This window comes from Monodelphis domestica, chromosome 3 (assembly GCF_027887165.1).
Source record: "Monodelphis domestica isolate mMonDom1 chromosome 3, mMonDom1.pri, whole genome shotgun sequence".
Classification (NCBI taxonomy): domain Eukaryota; kingdom Metazoa; phylum Chordata; class Mammalia; order Didelphimorphia; family Didelphidae; genus Monodelphis; species Monodelphis domestica.
Window position 1 is genome coordinate 51,995,798 of NC_077229.1, and position 19,857 is coordinate 52,015,654.

The window sequence follows — 19,857 nt, forward strand, 5'->3', positions numbered from 1 at the left end:
CAGGCCCCAATCTCCACGTGGAAGTCTGATAGCCTCTTCAATATGGATTTCACCAGTGTAAGCCTTTTCAGCATAGAAAACTCCAGTCAAGGACAAGTCTAGGGCAAAATGACTGCTTCTAAATCTTCCTACATCCAGGCTTACCAATGCAGAGAGTATCCTATCAAAGCACCAATTGAGAGAGGGTCTCTTCACTGAAGAACCAAGGAAGCCAAGAGAACCTCTTCATCTCTGTCTAGCCTTTTATAACCCTTTCCCCACATCACTTCCTGTTGCTTCCCCACTTCACAGGAACCAATCACAGCTTCCCATTTTGCCTAACACTGCCCAGGAGACAGTGTCTGTGGGATCCACCTCCAGTCTTCTGAGGGTGTGAACTCTTATCAAAAGGATTCACAAGTTCCTGACTGAATAAGTTAAAAGGGTGGGGCACTCCAAAGTACTTGATTAAGTTAAGATAAAGAAATTCCCTTTCACACAGTATAGAAAGTCTCTCTTCCTTCTCTCTCATCACTGACCACTCTTGTGTAGAGTCTAATGACTTCATGCCTGGGCTATTAAAATAGCATGCTGGTTGGTCACTCTGCCTCAAGTCCATTCTCTACTCAACTATCAGAACAATTTTCCTAATCCATAAATCTTACAAATTAACTGTTAAATTAAATCATTAAACATTCAATCATTTTTTAGTTCACTCAATGTGATCCTATTTGTGGTTTTCTTGGCTGATACACTGGAGCGATTTACTTTCTCCAGCTCATTTGACAGATAAGAAAACTGAGGCCAACAGGGTTAAGTGATTTGCCTAAGGACATAATTGAACTCAGTAAATGTGTGTTCCTCACTCTAGGCCCAGTTCTCTATTCACTGTACCATACTAGCTGCCTCAAATGAACTCTAGTGACTTCCTATTACCTTTAGGAACAAATAGAAAATACTTGGCTTTTAAAAAGCCTTTATGACTTGGCTCCTTCTTATCTTTCTAGTCTCTATCCTTGCCCTCTTCACCAGACTACTTCAAGATTCAGTTTAAATCTCACCTTCTATTGGAGACCTTTCCTACTCCCCACTTCCTCCCCTTTGGTGCTTTCCCTTCTAAGATTCCCTTCTCCTCTATTCTATATATGAAGCAACTAAGATAAGAGTACTGGGCCAGGAGTTTTATAATTAAAGTAGTGTTTGACACAAACTGTTACAGATAAAAGAGTGGTTGCCTTAAATTGTGACCACAGAAATATGGTTTCAAGACAGCATCTTGAGTTAAATCAAATATAAAGTGGTCACCAGGGAAAAATTCCCAAATATGAAATATACCCAAGTCAGCTGGGTTTTTATGGAGATTTTAATTAATACAAATAAGGAATTAATGAAAGAGAGAGAGTAAGAGGAAACAATGAGAAAAGGGCTAGGCCAGCCCAAGCCAGCCTAGGCCCAAACCCTAAGAGAGAGATCAGTCAGTCTTTAATCCATTCACCACAAGATTTGTCCCAAGCAAGATTCTAGTGTTCAGAGAGACCCACCAGTTCAGCTCCTGAACTCCACTTCAGCTTCCAAGGCTGAATTTTCCCATCAGAGGCCTTCTGATTCTCCTTTTAAAGAGAATTTTCTCTTATGTCACCTCCCCTAAATTCTCACATCTACCAATCACAGTAGACGTTTTCACAGGACTGACCATTCTTAATTCACACCTTCTTTAGTTCTCAACTTCTCTGGGTAGACTAAAACTTCTGAGTAAGTTCACACCTCTTTGTTAAGGCTTATCCTTTACAAATTTGCAAGTTGCCTGACCTTCATAGGTACTTAGCACCTTCCTAAAAATAGACTTAGCTTAAGGCTTTTGCTTCACTATAAGTATGAGTTAAGTACTTTTCATTGTTCAGTAAAAAGTTTACAACTTTATCTTCCCCTAAAGTATGCTTAAGTATAGGTAGAGTAGAGTTCTCACATTCCTGACTAAGTCCCTTCATTGTTTAAAATGGGGAATGGTCTTAACCAAGTGTTCTGAAGTAGAGTCTAAGAATTTTTAAGATTCACAGGAGTCAGAAGGCTAGAGTTCAAATCTATCTCAGATACTTACTAGCTAGATGACCCTCCAGGAAAATCACTTACTTCTCATTGCCTCAGTTTCCTCATTTGTCAAATGAGTCAGAGATAGAAATAGCAAAGTCCTCTAGTATCTTTGCCAAAAAAAAAAAAAACCACCAAAAAAAACCCCAACCAAACCAACAAATGGAGTTACAAAGAGTCAGGACTAAAAAGACTGTACAACACTCTTTGTATATATTGTGTTTACATAATAGTTTTCTTATTGTCTCTTCCATTAGAATGTACACTCCTTGAGGGCAGGGAACCTATTTTTAGTTTTTCTTTAGTATGTCTAGCCTTCAGCACAGTTACTGGCACATATTAAGTCTTTAAAAAATACTTATTTGACTAACCTTTGACTACTTCTGATGCCATGTGGGAGTTAACACAAATGCACAGCCATGGCCTGGATCTATTTTCAGAAAGAAATCCTTACCTAATATCCAGCATCTAATATACTTTCTTTCTCAGCATGCTTACAGCTGATTTCTATCTTACTGCTGCTGAGATTTTTGTCTTTTTGAACATGTAGAGGCAGGAATTCTGGTCCCTGAAACCCAAGCAAAGAAAGCAATTTGGAGACTCCAGCATCAGTTACCTTGAACATCATCTCCTCTAATGATCCCCCTGACCAATTCCACTCTTCCATTCCTTCTCTGTTGGGACATGAGGAGACAAGTCAGAGGGAGATTAGTTTTCTTCCAAATTCTATCATGTCCTCCAGCTACAAAATGGCAGAGTTGGTTTCAGGTCTACCTCCCCTTTGGTTCTTAGAGCCATCTTCTTCAAGTCTCTAATGTCAGGCCAACCCTTCGAAGAGCTAAGATCTGAGAAAAAATGCTCCAAACTGTACAGTGTAAAGGACTTGGGGGGATCCTTCCATTGTCTTCTTTTTTTTAAAGGATCCTAGAACCAATTCTCTTGATCCTCTGATTATACAAAACAAGGTATCATTTGGTCAAGATTTTTAAATTGAATTTTTCACAGGTGCAAGTGCCATGCAAAATAAAAAATAGATATAAAACCATGAACATTTTGTAGCAATCTACTGACACATGATGGGTACCTAGGTGACACAGTGGATAGAGCACTAGGCCTAGAGTCTGCAAGACTCATCTTTGTGAATTTCTGGCCTCAGACACTTGTTGTGTGACCCGGGGCAACTCATTTAACCTTGTTTGCCTTAGTTCCTCATCTGTTAAATGAGCTGGAGAAGGAAGTAGTAAACTACTCCAATATCTCTGCCAAAAAAATTCTCTAACAGGGTCATGAAGAGTCAGACATAACTGAAACAACTGAACAACTGCAGCCATCACATAGATAGGCCTATATATTGTCTTTAGCATGGTTCTGGTATTAACAATTTTGTTTTTTAGTGGCTGAGAGTGTGTTCCCTTAGAAGATATACCAGCAGATTGGTTTAAGAAGCACTTGGAATATTCTCTCCATCACAGAAATATCTCTCTAAGTCATTAAAGAAATTGTGATACATGAATAAAAAGGCAAGCTACTTTCTTGTAAGAAATAATGATATGAAGAATCCAGATAAGTCTGGGAAGATACATCATGAACCAACAGACTACAATAAAGGAAGCAAAAGTGGGATAAGTAGGTTTCAATACATTTAGATACACAGCTCTCTTTCAGAGCTTCTTTTATGCAGAATAGTGCAAAAGACCTTGAGAGGTGGTAGGCTATATAGTTTAGCAATGGCACAACCACTTACACTAATGGGCTTCCAGTCTAATAAGATCATACAATGCAGATGTGCAAAGCTATAATATTGTGAGGAAAAAAGAAAAACCAAATTCTCAAGATCACTGGGGGAAATGCAATTGGAAGGGGGTGGGGGGAATCTAAAAAATTATATCAAATATGAAGAACAGAAAAAAAAAAAAACTCAGGATCTTGAGTCTCAAGCAGAAGAGGATTTTAAAAGCCATCAGGTCTAATGCCTTGATTTTTATAGATGGAGAAACCAAACTTCAGAAAGATTAAGTGACTATTCCATGGGGGGAAAAAAAAATCCACTAAAGTGGTTTGACATTTTTTTCCCCCCAGCTCATTTTAAAAATGAGGAAACTAAGGCAAACACAGCTAAGCGACTTTCCCATGGTCACATGGCTAGTTTATTTCTGAGGTCACATCTGAACTCAGGTTTTCCTGATTTCAAACCTGGTGCTCTATTCATTGTACCACCTAGCTGCCCTTTTAGAAGTCTTAGGATGGTTTTATTTTTGTCTTCATTATATCCAGAATCTCTCACAGTCCCTGGTACATAGTAAGGACTTAATAAAGAGGTTTGGTGGATTGGTCAACTGATTCCATACAAAATAAATATTTGTTGGATGATATATAAGGACATACCTATAAGAAATTACAAAGGTTAGTTTTATTTAAAAATGGAAAAGTCTACAGGAAATTATGAAATGAGCAAACACAAGAGAACATTACACACAGCAACAGAAACATTGAATAACTTGTGTATATCCATCTCAAGAAAAAAACTGGCAAATAGAAATAAGCAAGATATAGTTTTACATTGTTAAATTTTTATGTTTTGGACTTAAATATTTAAATTGGTGGTCACCAAGGATTTGATTTCTAAATCCCAAAATGGATTACTAAATCTAACGGAATTTATGGTAGTTTGTTTTTACAATAGAAGGAAGATATTAAGAAAGAGAGAAAAGGGAAGAGAGAAAAAGAGAAAGAAAGAGAGATAGAAGGAGAGAGAGAAAGAGAGTGTGTATGTGAGTGTGTGTGTGAGAGAGAGAAAGAGCGCTTCCTCAGAGCCAGGTAGAAATTCTTTTTTTTTTTTTAGTTTTTAAAACATTATTTTATTTGGTCATTTTCATACATTGTTCATTGGAAACAGATTGTTTTCTTTTCCTCCCCCCCCAAGCCCCCCGCCACCCCTTCCCTAGCCAACAGGTGATTCATCCTTGCTCTGAACCCATTTCCTTGTTGTTGGTATTTGCATTAGGGTGCTCATTTAGCGTCTCTCCTCGATAATGTCCCCTCAACCTCTGTAGTCAAGCAGTTGCTTTTCCTCGGTGTTTTTACTCCCTCAGTTTGTCCTCTGCTTGAGGATAGTTTTTCTTTTTTCTTTCTCGTAGATTGCTGCAGGTTGTTCAGGGACATTGTAAAGCCATTACTGGAGAAGTCCATTACATTCTCTTGTACCACAATGTGTCAGTCTCTGTGTACAATGTTCTCCTGGTTCTGCTCCTCTCACTCTGCATCACTTCCTGGAGGTTGTTCCAGTCTCCATGGAATTCCTCCACTTTATTATTCCTTTTAGCAAAATAGTATTCCATCACCAACATATACCACAATATTTTCAGCCATTCTCCAATTGAAGGGCATCCCCTCATTTTCCAATTTTTGGCCACCACAAAGAGTGCAGCTATGAATATTCTTGTACAAGTCTTTTTCCTTATTATCTCTTTGGGGTACAAACCCAGCAGTGCTATGGCTGGATCAAAGGGCAGACAGTCTTTTATCGCCCTTTGGGCATAGTTCCAAATTGCCCTCCAGAATGGTTATATCAATTTACAATCCCACCAGCAATGCATTAGTGTCCCTACTTTGCCACATCCCCTCTAGCATTCATTACTTTCCATAGCTGTCATGTTGAACAATCTGCTAGGTATGAGGTGATACCTCAAAGTTGTTTTGATTTGCATCTCTCTGATTATAAGAGATGTAGAGCACTTTTTCATGTGCTTATTAATAGTCTTGATTTCTTTAACTGAAAATTGCCTATTCATGTCCCTTGCCCATTTTTCAATTTGTCAACATGGAAATATAGAGATCCCCAGTTTATTTAGTTTGAGTGTAGAAACCCCAGGTTTTGACCTTGTCACAGGAGAGGTTTTCCCCTGAGGGAAGGTCCCTCTTCACCAGACAGTGAACTTCCTGGTAGTCTGGGTGGGAACAGCTAATCCCATCCAATATTAAGCATCCCTTTTGTCCCAATGGTTTCTCCCCCTAGGCTAAGGTCCATGACCAAGGTGACCCAGCCCTGGGCTGAGTCTTTCCCTTTTGTGTCCATTGTAGGGCCCCAGCCCCTCACTATTATTCCTGTCTGTAACTCTTCATTTTCCTTTCTTACCATTGTAAAGTCAATCAACAGTCCCTCTAATCCTACCCCCCCCCCCCAGGTCATCTAAGTCGCATATAGATTCCCCAAGTTCTTTTGTTCCTTGGAGCCCATCCTGAGTCGGTGGCACTCCCAGGGGCTGGTGACCAGGGCGTCTTGACTCTGTGCAGTCTTGGAAAGCAGCTCTGTTGTTGTATTAGTAGCGCTAACCCCTTTTCCCTTGATTAAAGAGTGATTTTTGACTATTTAATAATTCTGCGTTTTTTCTAGTTGACAAATTGGAGAATGGCTTGATTTTTTGTACCCAGGTAGAAATTCTAAGTCCCAGCTAGGGGAAAGGAGTCTCAAGATGGGTCTTTCTCAGAAATTCACACCTCCAGAAAGGCAAGGAAACTAAGTCAGCCTTTCACTCATCACAGTGACCATCTAAAAGGAAAGCAGTCTGAGGTCTCCTGCATGAGCTTCTCCAGGGTCGAGTTCCATAGCCAAGTGTTTTCACTCCAAGTCTGAGTGTCTGTCTTCCAGTCCATCGCCAAGTGACTCTTTTCTTCTCTCAGCCCGAGTGACTAATCCTTCATGCCAAGCCCAGGGGACTCACCCTTGTCAGTCTTTGTTTCCTCTATTTAAAGACCTTTTTCTCTTGTGTCACCTCCCTAAAATTTCATGTCTACCACTCACAGCAGATGCTCCTCTCCAGGACTGCCCAGTCAGTGTATGAAATGGGTATTCACACCTTTTTTTTGGGGGGGGCTATATCACACCTTTTGTGGTTAGATCACACCTTTTGTAGTTAGTTCACCCCTTTAGTGGTTAGTTAACACCTTTTTGTGGTTAAAAATAGGTAGATCTATTTTAAATACTGAGTTAACACTTTGGGGTTTAAAATCTAAAAATAGACTGGGGATTACAATTTAATCTTCACAATAAAGGAAGATCTAAGTACCTCTATTATTATAATCAGGGGATTATAATTTAATCTTCACAATCAAGGAAGAGCTAAGTATCTTCATTGTTACAATCAGGAGATAACCAAATCCAATCTTCACAACATATACATATATCTTTTTGTCAAATTATGTTTTCTCAGTATGGAGAAAGGACAGGAGGAAGAAGACATTTGGGAATTTTAATGTAACAAATATATATATACATATGTGTGTATGCATGTATACAAATATATAATTAGGCATATAAAATATACATGTGTGTACATATACACATATAGTCATACATGTATAATTTTATATATTGATTTTGGTCCTCCCTCAGACTCTAAGCTAGGATGGAAGGTCTCTGAAGTCTTTACTATCTTGAATACTTCTGTGAGTGAGACTACTTAAGCTGAGAGACCTTGGTGGATACAGCAGGCTCTGGTAGTTAAAGGCAATCACAAGATGCTATGCTGGGCAGAAGAGTCTAGACAAAAGGGGGCAGGAACTGGGTCCCAGCCAAGGTCTGATCCAAAGACCTCAGAAGCTCATTCTTCCCTGTAACTATTTCTTCCATTAGGAGTACTCTCTGCTCTAAGGTATTACCTTCTAATCATCTGGTCCCTCCCAGAACCTCCAGTTTAAGGAGGAGGCCCAAGTCAAAGAGACTTCATTCCTCTCCTGGTTACATTGCTGCCCCATCTATAGGATTTTCTCCACTATGCTCTCTGAAGAGCTGAAAAACAAACAAACAAAAACCTATTTGACTTTCATCTTTCAAAAACTTTATTTTAAAGAAAAAAAAAACCAATTCCCCTAGGTTGAAACTAATTACCCCCCCCACACCCCAATCTTGTCAGAATTCAAAGGTCCCTGCTTGGCAGGGATTGATACTTATATAGACCAATCCTACATCTGGAAAGGTGTGTGTGGTCCCTCCATAGAATGGAATTGGTTCATTCAAGACAAGACCAATCCCACACCAGGAAGTAGGGGGGAGGGACCCCTGGGGCACACTGGGGGATGCAGTTCCTTGGCCACAATATTTTAAAACCCACATCTCACAGTGGGTAACTTCTTCCCTCCTGATCTGTTAAATTTATGATTGAACAGAATATATTTTAGTTGGTCACCAGGGATTTAATTGCTAAATCCCAAATGAATTATTAAAGTTAAAATGGAATTTATGGTAGTTTATTTACAATAAAGAGGGAAGATATTAAGGAAGAGAGAAAGAGAAGAAAAAGAGAGAGATCGCTGCTCTGGCCTCCTCTTGAGCAGGTCCCAGACAAGGGAAAGGAGTCTCAAGATGATGGGCCTTTCTGGAGTCTGGTACCTGCAGAAAGGCCAAGGGAAAGGGAATCAGCCTTTACACTCATCAAGTCAGTTCAAAGGAATAGGGTCACCAGGAAAAACAGGTCCAGTCAGTGCTCTTCTGAATGAAGAATTATTTTCCACACCAGTAGAACTGCCATAGAACTCCAACAGAAGTGGAAGTCCAAGTTGAACTTCCAGAAGGACTAAGTGCCTTCAGGTCCTTGTCATTTTATTTTAAAGACCTTTCTTCTTGACTCACTTCCCTTAATCTTTATGTCTACCAATCACAGCTGATATTCCACTCTAGGACCTCCCAGAAGGCAGTCAATAGATTCTGATTCATCACCCACTCTTTCACACATGGGTCACAGACCTCCCACTCAGTGTGTGAGATGAGTGTTCTTACCTTTTTTGGTTAAATCCAAAATGGGTAGATCTTCATTCCTACTTTTTAAGTGCCATGTTTACACTTATGGGGATTAAATCTAAAAATAGACAAATCTCTATACTCAACTTTAAGTACCATACTTAAACTTTGGGGATTAAAATAAAAAAATAGACAAGGGATTACAATTTAATCTTTACAATCAAGGAAAAGTTAAGTACCTTCATTGTTGCAATCATGGAAGAGCCTAATCCAATCTTTACATATCCCCACTTTGGTTCCTTTTTTATGTCTTGTCTTCTTTCAGAATCCAAGTTTGCTGAGGGCAGGAAAGGGCAGGTCTCTTTTTGTTTTGGTTTATACTCATAGAACCTTAGCAGAATACTAGGCACAGAATAAGGATTTGTTGTTTGACTGCCCAACTGAAATTTGGTAGTATGGTTTTTCCTAAAAATCCTAAATCAGCCCTTTCCCTTATAATTATCCTGTCCAGAGGTCAAAAGTATTTTTCTGATTAAGTAATATGAGCAAAATTCCATGATTAAAAAAAGCTCTCCATTCTCCCTGGGAGGAATCAGTGCCATTCCTTAATCCCTCAATCAGTTAATACTTATTGTCTACTATGTGCCAGGTGGGAAGCTAGATTGCTGGGCCTGGAACAAAGACTCCTTTTCCCTAAATTCAAATCTGGCCCCAGACACTTATTAGCTGTTTGACCCTGCCCGAGTCATTTAACCTTGTCAACCCCAGTTTCTTCCTCTGCCAAATGAGCTGGAGAAGGAAATGGCAAACTACTCCAATATCTTTGCCAAAAAAACATCACAGACGGGGTCACAAAGAATCGGACAATACTGAAATGGTTCAACAGCAACAAAAATGTGTCAGGCATCAAACTAAGTGTTGAGGATACAAAATGAGGTAAAAAACAGTTCCTACCTTTTATATACATTGTGAGGTTGATTGAATCAGGAGAGATCTGGGTTTACTTTGTTACTATATTACATAATAGTTACTTTATAACCGGCAAGTGATGTAAGTATTCTAAGCCTCATTTTTCTCATTTGCAAAATGGAGGTGTTGGACTATTTAATGATTTCTGAGAATTGAAGGATCCTTCCCTGCCCAAATAATCCTAGACCTCATTTTCTATATCTATAAAATGAACAGATTAAGCTGGATGCTTTGTTCAATCACTTACATCTCTAAATCTGTGATCATATATGATTTTGATTTATTTACTCTCTCTAAGCCTGTGTTTCTCAACACCATCACCCAACGTGAGGACAATCATGCTTAAATTACCTAATTCATTGGGCTGTTGTGAGGACTAGAAGAGATAATGTATGTCAGGTGTTTGGGAAATCTTAAAGTTGGTTTATAAATATCACTTATTATCATTGCCTCCAGATAAAATGTGGATTTATTTTCTGTTCCTTGGCTTTAAAAAGACATAAAAAGCTTATGTTTGCACAGTATAAAAATGCAAAACTTTTAAATCTTTATATGCTGTGGCTTCCCTGTGTTCTAAGTACAGAAACTACATCTCTAATTGAACCTCTGAATGGTTCGTTGCCACACTTATTTTATCATAAACTGAGACCCAAGAGGAAAAAATGTCCCAAGTGTGAAAAGGAAATTACCCTTTCTTTGTTTTCTTTTAAACCATTCTCTTCCCTCCTAAAATCAATACTGTGTATTGGTGCCAAGGCAGAAGAGTGGTAAGGGCTAGGCAATGGAGGTTAATTGACTTGCCCAGGGTCACACAGCTGGGAAGTGTCTGAGGTCAAATTTGAACCCTGGACCTCCCATCTCTAAGCCTGGCTCTCAATCCATTGAGCTACCCAGCTGCCCCCTAAGTTCATTTTTAAAAAGAGAATTAACCAAAAGAAAGTAGTAGAAGTAGAGGTAAAAACAAAACAAAACAACAAACAAACAAAACACCATCCCTCCTTCATAAATTGGAGATACCCTTTGCACACACAAAGTCCATGCAGAAAGTAGACTCAAATATTAAGTACAATGAATGATAACAAAACAAACATTTAAAAAAGGATGTGAAGCTCTCAATCCACTGAGCTACCCAGCTGCACCCCTTTGTTTTCTTTGATGTCATCAATCAGTGACCTTTGATATAATCAGTCAGGAACCTGAAGATCTTTTACCGTTGATGTGCAAGTATAGACACATCCTCAGAGACAGGAAATTGATTCCCCCCATCCCCCCTCCCGGGTGCCAGACAAATTAACTGAATTGTAATTGGTTCCTGAGAGATGACAGGGAGAGTGAGTGGGTGGAGAAAACAGTTTATAAAGGTGTAACCAAAGGTCCGAAGACACATTCTTGAGTTAGTGACACTAGTGCTGGAGATACTACCTCACTGGCGACTCTTGCTGAAGGTACTCTCATGGACTTCTGATTGGAGAATGGACCTGAAGGAGCCTGTGTTGGTGAGCCGCTTCATTCCATTAGAACAGCAATTAGGGTATTTAGCTAAACTGCTCTACCTCTTTCCTCCATTTCCCTCTCTTTACTAGCCCTACTTTGATGAAATAAAGCTAACAGCCTCCTCATTTAATTTTAACTATTCCAATTGGGCTGACCATGAAGATTTGATGAGTACTCTCACTTTCTTCAGTTTTCTTCACTTTTTGCTCTTTAAAACCACCCTTAAGTCAGTATATCTGGAGTTCCCAACGCTTACTCCTCTTCTTTGACTCTACTTTGTAGAGCAGTTTGAAATAGACAAAAGCCTCCCGGCCACCGCCATTGGTCTGATACCGGAAAGCAGTCTGGAAGCCCCTGGATTCTAGGGATAAGCTGCTGCGCTGCTGTTGCCTCCTGACCACTGCCGATTCCCGAGCGGACGGGTGAGTTTTAATCCCCTTTTTCCTTTAACCCAACTCGGGGAGGAGTCGCAGCTGCTGCCTAATAAACCGGTTTTGTTTGTTTGTTTGTTTGTTTTCAGCCACAATCCCCCCAGCCCTCCCCAGGCCCTACGGGGTGAGAAGGGGTTGATCAAAAGCTACCACCTGGAAGCCCAGAACTCGGGATAGATAAGAAAGAGTTAAGTATTGGGGGAGGTTGGCAAGACTAGCTTTTAGCCTTCTTTTTTTTTCTCTTTCCCCCCCAAAAAAGCCAAGTTTGGGGAATTAAATTCTATTTTCCTGACCCCAAAACCAGATGTAACCCCAATCTCCGTAGTTTCTATCTAGTCCTTTAAAGGAGAGTCCGTTTTTCTTTCTTTCTATTTTTTTTTTAAAGGCCCTTTCTGAGCTCTAGTGCCTCTAGTATTAGCTTAAGTGGAAGGTGGGGCATTGAGGAGAGCAGCAGCAAGATCTCTAAAGCTGCTCCCTTGATCCTGCAAAGCATTTCAAGGCCTACCAAGGGCAAAATTCAAGCAGGGCTCCGTGCAAAAACTTTCCCAGTAAATCCTTCAGTCCAGGCACCCCTCAGAGCTATTACCCCAGCCCCCCCAGCCCCATAGGCCCACTTGGAAGCACGTTGCTGCTGACTTTTGCCCCTGGGTTTGAGAGGAAGGGAGAGAACTCTTCCCAACCTCTTAGCTAAAACTCAGGCGCCAGTGGGTAGTAGAAAATGGTGGATTTTGAGGACTTATGGAATATGGTTTCTAGTTTTCGGATTTCTGAACTACAAGTACTGTTAGTCTTTGCTGGATATAATAAAAATGGATGCAAGCATGACCTCCTGATGAGGGCTTTACATTTATTGAAGAGTGGTTGTAGCCCAGCAGTTCAGATTAAAATCAGAGAACTTTACAGACTGCGTTACTCAAGAACAATTGAAAGTCTTTCAGATTTTTCCATGATAAAACCATCAGTTTTCAATTTGGACAATAGTTCATCACCTGTGGAGTCTGACTTGACTGATGCTGGGATCCACCCATTGCCTTCTACTTCTCCTTCCTCTCCTGTTGGCTCAGTGCTCCTCCAAGATACTAATACTTCATTTGAGATGCAGCAGCCATCTCTCCTGATTCCTCCTGTCCACCCTGATGTTCAGCTGAAAAGTCTTCCCTTCTATGATGTTCTTGATGTTCTTATCAAACCTACAAGTTTAGTTCAGAGCAGTTTTCAGAGATTTCAAGAGAAGTTTTTTATTTTTGCATTGACACCTCAACAAGTAAGAGAAATATGCATTTCCAGGGAATCTTTTCCAGGTGGTAGAAGAGATTACACTGTCCAAGTACAGCTAAGATTGTGCCTAGCAGAAACTAGCTGTCCTCAGGAGGATAATTATCCCAATAATCTGTGCATAAAAGTAAATGGGAAGCTGTTTTCTTTGCCAGATAATGCAACACTTCTTGGGCATTTCAAATGCCCAAGAAATAGAAGTAAACAGAAACACCAGAGACACCCCTTGAATATTACATCTCTAGTTAGGTTATCTTCTGCTGTGCCAAACCAGATTTCCATTTCTTGGGCATCTGAAATTGGAAAGAATTACTCCATGTCTGTGTATCTTGTACGACAGCTGACATCAGCCACGTTGTTACAGAGGTTAAAAATGAAAGGTATTCAAAACTCTGATCATTCCAGAGCATTAATTAAAGAGAAGCTCACTGCAGATCCTGACAGTGAAATTGCTACAACAAATCTTTGGGCATCACTGATTTGTCCTCTAGGAAAAATGAGGCTGACAATTCCAGGTCGTGCAGTGACATGCACACATCTGCAATGTTTTGATGCTGCTCTTTACCTACAAATGAATGAAAAGAAGCCTGCCTGGATTTGTCCTGTTTGTAACAAAAAGGCTACCTATGAAAGTCTAATACTAGATGGGCTCTTCATGGAAATTCTCAATGAGTGTTCTGATGTCGATGAGATTAAATTTCAAGAGGATGGTTCTTGGTGCCCAATGAGACCAAAGAAAGAAGCTCTTAAAGTTTCAAACCCACAGTGTACAAAAATAGAAAGTTCAAGTGTCCTCACTAAATCCTGTTCAGTGACTGTGGCCAGTGACACAAGCAAGAAGAAAATAGATGTTATTGACTTAACAGAGAGCTCTTCTGATGATGAAGAGCCTCCTGCCAAAAGGAAATGCATACTTATGGTGGAGACACAAAGCAGCCCAACCAAATGGGTTCTCATGTACCAGCCATCTACTGTCAGGGTGCCTAATGTGACTGTAGATGCTTCTCTGCCACCTTCATTAACAGATTACTGATGTAAAGATTAAATTTAAGTCTCCCCTGATTATAACAATGAAACTAATTAACTCTCCCCTGATTGTGAAGATTAAATTGTAACCCCTGACTTTTTAGAAAGTCCTACTTAAAGTTGAGTATGGAGATCTGCCCATTTTTAGATCTAATCGCCAAAAGTGGGAAAATCCCACTGAATCATTGAGTGGGAGGTCTGTGACCCAAGTGTGTGATGGATCAGAATCAACTGACTGACTTCTGGGCAGTCCTAGAGCAGAGCGTCAACTATGATTGGTAGATATAAAATTAGGAGAAGATACAGGAAGTGACACAAGAGAAAATGTCTTTAAATGGGAATGACAACTTCCTGAAGAAATTCAATTCAATTCTTCATGCTTTCAAGTTGAGGCTGGTGAAGAAGGGCAGAAGAATCTGCTGACTGGATGTGAGATCCTGTTCCTGACTGGACTGACACATGGTAAGTGAAAAGCTGACTCTTAACTGCTGGATTTTTCTGAAGAGACTTCCCCAGGTCCTGGGCTACAAGGGCCAAGGTCTATCCCGTTGAGGACTAAATTCCTCTGCCTGGGTTGAGCCAGGGGGCCAGAGATAAATTACTTAGTGTTAAGGCTCAGTATCTTAACTTATCCTCTCTCGCTCTGATTTCTTACTTTAATCTTTCTATAATTTGTAAATCTCTTTGGAATAAAATTCCTGGTAACCCCACTCTTAAATAATTCAGACCAACCCTTTTAAAATTAACCTCTTTCCCCCTCTTACTCAGTACCATTCCACTACATGCCAATATCAAATATTTCCTCAGATTTGCCAGGTTTGGATTTTCTTTCCCTAATTCCAGTTGATCCACAGTACTGTCCTCCTATGTTTTTGGATAGTCTCTCCTCTACCCTGTCAACAAGCAGCATTACTGAAAACATCATATCCACAATCCCCCAGGAAAGAAGCACTCATGTTACTTGCAGGCAGGAGTGATCCTGGGTTTATAACCAGCAGTGGGAATGAGTATATTTGCAGTTGTCATCAAATGGGTTCTTATGATTTGAGGGATTGTGATATTTCTTAAGAGTCTGCATTAGTTGTTGTACTGCTGCTTTTAAAAAAGCTTTTACCTGGTGAGAAAAATGTATGTATACTCATACTGTGGGTCATGGCCAAGTTAAAAAGGAAATAAATCTCATTTTGGAGTAAACCTTTGTTGTGCCTCTGCTTGGAACACATTGTCATATGGAAAATGGACTATTAATTTCTAATTTATTTTTATCTTCTTTTTATTTTCAACAGGATATTTGAGATTTATTTCCTAATTTTTTGTTCCTGAAGTACATGGAACCAGTATTAATGTTTTTTTTTTTTTTATTTTGAAGGATAAGTTTAAAATCTCTATTAGCCCAAATACCTATGCATACCCCAAAGCTTTAGACTATGGAAACTTGCCATTGATTGTTAAGTATTATGGAACTTTTACTAATAATTGTGTCTAATTTCAGAAGAAAGGATCACAAAAGAGCCACTGCACAGTGCCAAGAAACACAAGGTCAAGGAGACCAATCCCTGTGGGATTGAAGGGGATCTGCGTCAAGACAGAGGACTTGTTTTGAGATTCAAGGAAGTGGCTATTTGACAACTTCAAACACAGGACTTTCCCGTGCCAGATTCCTACAAGCACCTTAGTTTGACTTTCATTTTGGCTCCCTTATCCCTGAAATTGAAAAATCAGACCAGTGAATCACATTTCCCTTTTACCTCAGAATTTAGTCCCTTCTCTTCCATAGTATGGCAACTTTATGTAGGCCTGGTTGCTATTGGATAAGTGCTATATTGTTGCAATTGTCCTCAGGCTTTTATGAAATAAATCACTTTAATCGGGTCTTGCTGGTGATTCAAGGACCTGTTATGGGTTTATTCTTGTTTACTCATAATTTTATACAAATAAGATTTTGATATTTTTTTCTCCCCAGAATTTAATTTTTTCTCTTCTATTTGGGTTTTGTTTTTGTTTTTCTTCTGACAATTGATTCATATACTCCATAACTCAGCCATGTACCCCAGGGTGAGCCTAATGTAGGTCAACACCCTCCTCAGGGGGAATTGTATAATTATCCTAAAATTCAAAGTTTGAAATCTTTTGGAGAAATTTCAGGAAAAGTAACTCGCCACCACCCCAAATCAAGAAAGTGAATCTTTTGAAGAAAGTGCCATAAGGCAGCCTGTGGAAACCACACTGCATCAAAAAGATCCAGAGTAAACTTTGGGATATAATGAACTGAATTGAAGAGGGTTTAACATATCATTTATTCTGAATGCAAACTCTTATGCCAAAGGGGAATATCCCCTAATTGGCTTTTTGTCAATGGGTCTATCAATCATTGTTTATGTTTTATTTCTCATTTATTTCCCTTATCCCCAAATTGTTGTAATTTCCCTAGGAAGTGCAATATTTGATACACCTCCAGTAAGAGAATCTTTAGAGGTATTATTTGAAATGATTCATTGGGGATGTTAGGCATGTTAAAATCTCCCCAAACTGTCTCCCAATAGAATTATGGGGGGGGGGAGGGATTGTGAAAAGGGAATTACCCTCCTTTGTTTTCTTTGATGTAATCAATCAGTAACCTTTGATGTAATCAGTCAGGAACTTGAAGATGCTTTACCGTTGATGTGCAAGTACAGACACATCCTCAGAGATAGGAAATTGATCCCACAGGTACTGCCCCCCTGGGTGACGCCAGGCAAATTAAGGAACTATGATTGGTTTCTGAGATTTGACGTGGGAGAGAGTGAGTGGAGAAAACAGCTTATAAAGGTATAACCAGAAATCTGAAGACATTCTTGAGTTGGTGACACTGTTGTTGGAGACACTACCTCACTGGCAACTCTTGCTGAAGAGACTCTTGTGGACTTCTGACTGGAGATTGGACCTGAAGGTGCCTTTGTTGGTGATGAGCTTCTTTGTATTAGAACAGCAATTAGGGTATTTAGCTAAACTGCTCTCTACCTCTTTCCTCCATTTCCCTATCTTTACTAGCCCTACTTTGATATAATAAAGCTACTAAAACTATTAACAGCCTCATAATTTAATTTTAACTATTACACAAGTTCACAGAGTTAGTTAATATCAGAACTGAGACTTCAACCATTGACTCAATAATCATTTATCAAGCAACTACTTTTTTTCCCCCCCCCAGGCTCCATGCTGTTAAATTTAATTGTGGTTGGACTTGAAATACTTTAATTGGTGGTTGGCAGGGATTTAATTTCTAAATCCCAAAATGAATTACTAAAGTAAATGGAATTTATAGTAGTTTATTTACAATAGAGGGAAGATATTAAGGATGAGAGAAAAGGGGATGGAGAGAGCTCTAGCTTTCTCAGAGTCAGGTAGAAATTCTAAGCCCCAGCCAGGGGAAAGGAGCCTCAAGACGATGGGCCTTTCTTTGAGGTTCATGCCTCCAGAAAGGGCAAGGAACTAATTCAGCCTTTACACTCAACAATGTGACCATATAAAAGGAAAGCAGTCTGAGGTCTCCTGCACGAGCTCCTCCTGGGGTCCAGTTCCACAGCCAAGTGTCTTCACTCCAAGTCTGAGTGTCTGTCTTCCAATCCAACTATGAGTGACTCTTCACTCCAAGCCCAAGTAACTGAAGCTTCACTTAATCACAGAAGACCTCCTCTCCAGGACTTCCCACTCAATGTATGAAATGGGTGTTCACACCTTTTGTAGTTAACACCTTTGTAGTTAACACCTTTTTATAGTTAAAATGGGTAGATCTACTTTAAATACTGTGAATCTTGAAATTTCTCAGACTTGTGAATGTTAAAAAAATTCCCCATTGGGGAATTCTCCATTGGGACAATTCCCTATTAGGGACCATTCCCCATCTAAAATGTGAGAATTCTACCGGTACTTAAGCCTGCTTTAGGGGAGAAAACTCCTTGCTGAACAATGAAAAGTACTTAAACCCATACTTAAGCCATGCCTATTTTTCAGACTAATACAAAAGGTTGATAAGTACCTATAAAGGTCAGGCAACTTGTGAATTTACAAGGAACAAAGAACTGGGAAACTTACTCAGAGCTTTTCTGGTGTGAATTACTCAAAAATCCATACCTTCTTAGGTGTGGACTAAGAATGGTCTGTCCTTTGAAAAACATCTACTGTGATTGGTAGATGTAAGAGTTTAGGGGAGGTGACAAAGGAAAATTTCCCTTTATAAGGAAAGGAAAAGCTGAAAAATGATGTCTCTGGAGCTCTCAAGAGACAGTCTCTAAGGAGATTGTTGAGAGAAGTACAATCTCTAAGGAGGTCTCTCAAGGGAGGCTGACTCTGGCTGGAACTCCCTCTGGGGAGACTCTGTCCCCCTGAATCCTCACTTGAACAGATCTTTTGGTGAGTGATTAAGGACTGACTGATCTTTTAGGGCTTAGGTCTGGGTTGGCCGGAGCTGCCTGGGCCAGCCTATTCTTTTCTCATTTATTTCCTTTTTCTCTCTCTCTTTCTTTGATTCCTTATTGTATTATTAATTAAATTCTCTATAAAACCCAGTTGACTTGGGTATATTCATAATTGGGAATATTTCCCTGGCGACCACCTTATATTTGATTTAAAACAAGACGCTGTAGTGAAAACATATTTTCTGTGTTCACAAATTTACTCACCCACTCTTATATTTATCACAATTTATATCTTCAACCATTTTAACTCTTACAGTTTATGGCTGACCACGAAAGTGGTGAGAAAACCCTCAAAAAGTTTCTGTGAAATCTCTTTCCTTTCTTTATTACTTGCTCTATCAGTCAGTTTTGTTTTCTTTTTTAACTTGGCTTCAAAAATACCTTTTTGATTTTCCTTAAATTAAGCTGTTTTAGATCTTAGCAACAGGGCCTTAAGGTCTTGGCTAGCAACTGCCTAAATTAGGACTAGAAAAACCTGGGAAAGACTTTTGACCTTGTCCTGCTTCCCAGGTGTTTACTTTAGAAATATGGAGTTACAGATAGTTCAGAACTTAGTTAACAACTGGCATTTCAGTAAATACTTTGTTCTTTTCTTAGTACAAGCATTGGTCTACAACTTACTTAATAGCTGGCTCATCAGCCCCATGACCAATCTTATAAAAACAGAATTCCTTGTCTCTCTGAAAGGGCTCATCCCATGGAACTTATGGCAAAATTTAATCGACATACTACTTTCCCTTGAGTTTTTAGATTGCTGTAATTGTAATATTGTATTTCCTTGAAGAACTAATTTCTCAGTGAAACCAACAAATTGCTCCCTCTAATATCCAACAAATTGTAGAACTAAATACTTGGCAGGAGCTTATAGAGGAGCTTATGGAGGGACGTCATGGGGAGATCGTAACTTTTATGAGAAGCATTAAAAGAGAGTTAAGAACATTATCAGAAACTCTGGAAACAGCTCCCCCTGACCCACCAGCCTCAGAAAACCAACCCACTCCTCCCCCTACCCCCTTGGCCTCAGAAAACCCTAATTCTAACCACCCCACTCTGAGTAAGTTCACACCCTACCCATGCTACTGATCCTAATGCCTCCACTTCACACCTTACTGATTCCTCCAATCCTAACACCTCTGTATCCTTTCACAATTCTTCCTTGGCTCCTCCTTCTCACCCTACACAATCCACTTTAAGTTCACATTTCAATCTAAATTCACATCCTACCTCTGATATTTTTCTGGCACTATGGGAAAAAAACAAACCCTCTCCCTTGGTGTGCCCAACTCTTCTATTTCTCATACTTACCCCACTGAGAATGGAGCAAGAAGCCTAGAAACAGGAGTACCAAATAATTCAGATAGGTTATTTCCTTTAAGGGAAGTACCGACTTTTAATAAGGATG

General features: G+C 39.6%; 1 protein-coding gene across 1 annotated transcript; it reads left to right on the plus strand.

Moving 5' to 3' along the window:
- Positions 1 to 12,415: 12,415 nt before the first annotated feature.
- On the plus strand, positions 12,416 to 14,005 carry LOC100029233 (E3 SUMO-protein ligase PIAS2-like). Its single transcript, XM_016432334.2, has one exon. It carries the CDS (start codon positions 12,416 to 12,418, stop codon positions 14,003 to 14,005), a length of 1,590 nt encoding a protein of 529 aa, XP_016287820.2.
- The last annotated feature ends 5,852 nt before the right edge of the window (positions 14,006 to 19,857 follow it).

What these genes read in the sequence shown, in the direction of transcription:
- LOC100029233 (XM_016432334.2), top strand. Translation starts at nt 12,416, where the DNA reads ATGGTGGATTTTGAGGACTTATGGAATATGGTTTCTAGTTTTCGGATT.